Genomic DNA, 1,469 nt, shown 5'->3' on the forward strand with positions numbered 1-1,469 from the left:
AAAATTGTATAATTCATCCTCAAATTAAAACCATGAGTATGTCCCTAATTATAATTTAAATTAAAAATGTATTTACATAAACACAAAATATTTAAATAAATTTATTTAATTTACTTATAATTAATCTTCTAAATCTCGGGCGTAGCCGGGATTGGAACTAGTTTTAGTAAAAAGGAATCCCATTTACAGCAACCGGGGTTAAAGGCTGCAGTGAAAAAATCCCTGTGCAGTTGGTAAACTTCTAAAGAGGTTAATTGGTGGTGCAGTTCAGGTTTGGACGTACTGGGGGATAAATGAAATGATTTCAAAAACTAAAAGAATGATGTTTCTAGAAATTTTCAATTCGAGTAGCATGTCTATAGAAAGGTTTAAATGTTTATTATGAAAGGTTATTAGTTACGGTAAATAACCTGAGATATTGAAGTAAATTATTGGACTACTTTTTAGTCTAGAGACCTTTTAACATAAGAGGAGGAAACATCAATATGTGGTAAGAATATTTTCATCTTTTATGATTTTCCTTTCCTTTCCTTTATGCTTCCTTTCAGGCTGAATTTCAACTTATGAGTTAAGGAACTGATCATGAAACAGAAGACTCTAAAACATACAAATAAACCCATTACTTATGAGAAACAAAAACTGCAAAAAAAAAAAAAGGTGTAAAATTACTTTCTATAACACAATTTTGCTTAGTTATTGATGTGACGCTAAATTTTATCATCGTTTTTGGACCATGTTAATGAATGCAAGAGAGATTGCCGTCAACTGAAAGAAATCGCCGTTCTCTTTCGTCAACGGCGACACCACTCCTTCCTTCTCCTTGAACTGCTCTTCACAGGTGTCAGCTGCATCCATAGCGGCACTTATCTCCGAATTAGCCGTTCCATAATCTTTGCCCTCAAAAGCCTGCTCCCCACTTTTTAAATTCGACCCTGCATCAGAGTAAAGCTCGGAGCAATCTTCCAGGCAGGTCCTCGCATACTGTTCGAGGCTTTTGTTACTCAGGAGCTTCGATATGATGGACCCGATGCTCGTCGCATTCGACATGGCGGTATCGATCGCGACGTCGACCAAATCTGCGACGCTGGTGGCGCTTTTGGCTTTGGGATCCACTTGGAGGCTCGATACGCAGAAGTCGAAGTTTATATTCGGATCGCCCTTTGCAGCTTGGCTGCAAGAATCATTGAGGACATCGGACCTTACAGAAACGATCAAAAGGTGGAAGAAAACAATACAAGAAATGAGGTAATTTTTCATCTTTGGGTGTTTAATATTTCTTTAGAGAACTCGTATGAAGATGATAAGAAAAAGCTCGGAGATGCAAATGATTATATGGAGTTGAAATGGGGTTGTGCATTAATGGTGATAATTTTAACAATGGGAAAATCTGAAACGTAAAATGGAGTGACTTTCTGTTCAGATTTTTGTTGTGTTTTTTTGGATTTTCAAGATTCTTCCGTTAAAGAATG

General features: G+C 36.6%; 1 protein-coding gene across 1 annotated transcript; it reads right to left on the reverse strand.

Annotated features, from left to right (window-relative positions):
- Positions 1 to 486: 486 nt before the first annotated feature.
- LOC120219325 (putative invertase inhibitor) lies at positions 487 to 1,469 on the reverse strand. The gene has a single exon (XM_039216147.1). It carries the CDS (start codon positions 1,255 to 1,257, stop codon positions 718 to 720), a length of 540 nt encoding a protein of 179 aa, XP_039072078.1. The 5' UTR covers positions 1,258 to 1,469; the 3' UTR covers positions 487 to 717.

The sequence above is a fragment of the Hibiscus syriacus genome, unplaced genomic scaffold, assembly GCF_006381635.1.
Source record: "Hibiscus syriacus cultivar Baekdansim isolate YM2019G1 unplaced genomic scaffold, ASM638163v2 tig00110206_pilon, whole genome shotgun sequence".
Lineage (NCBI taxonomy): Eukaryota > Viridiplantae > Streptophyta > Magnoliopsida > Malvales > Malvaceae > Hibiscus > Hibiscus syriacus.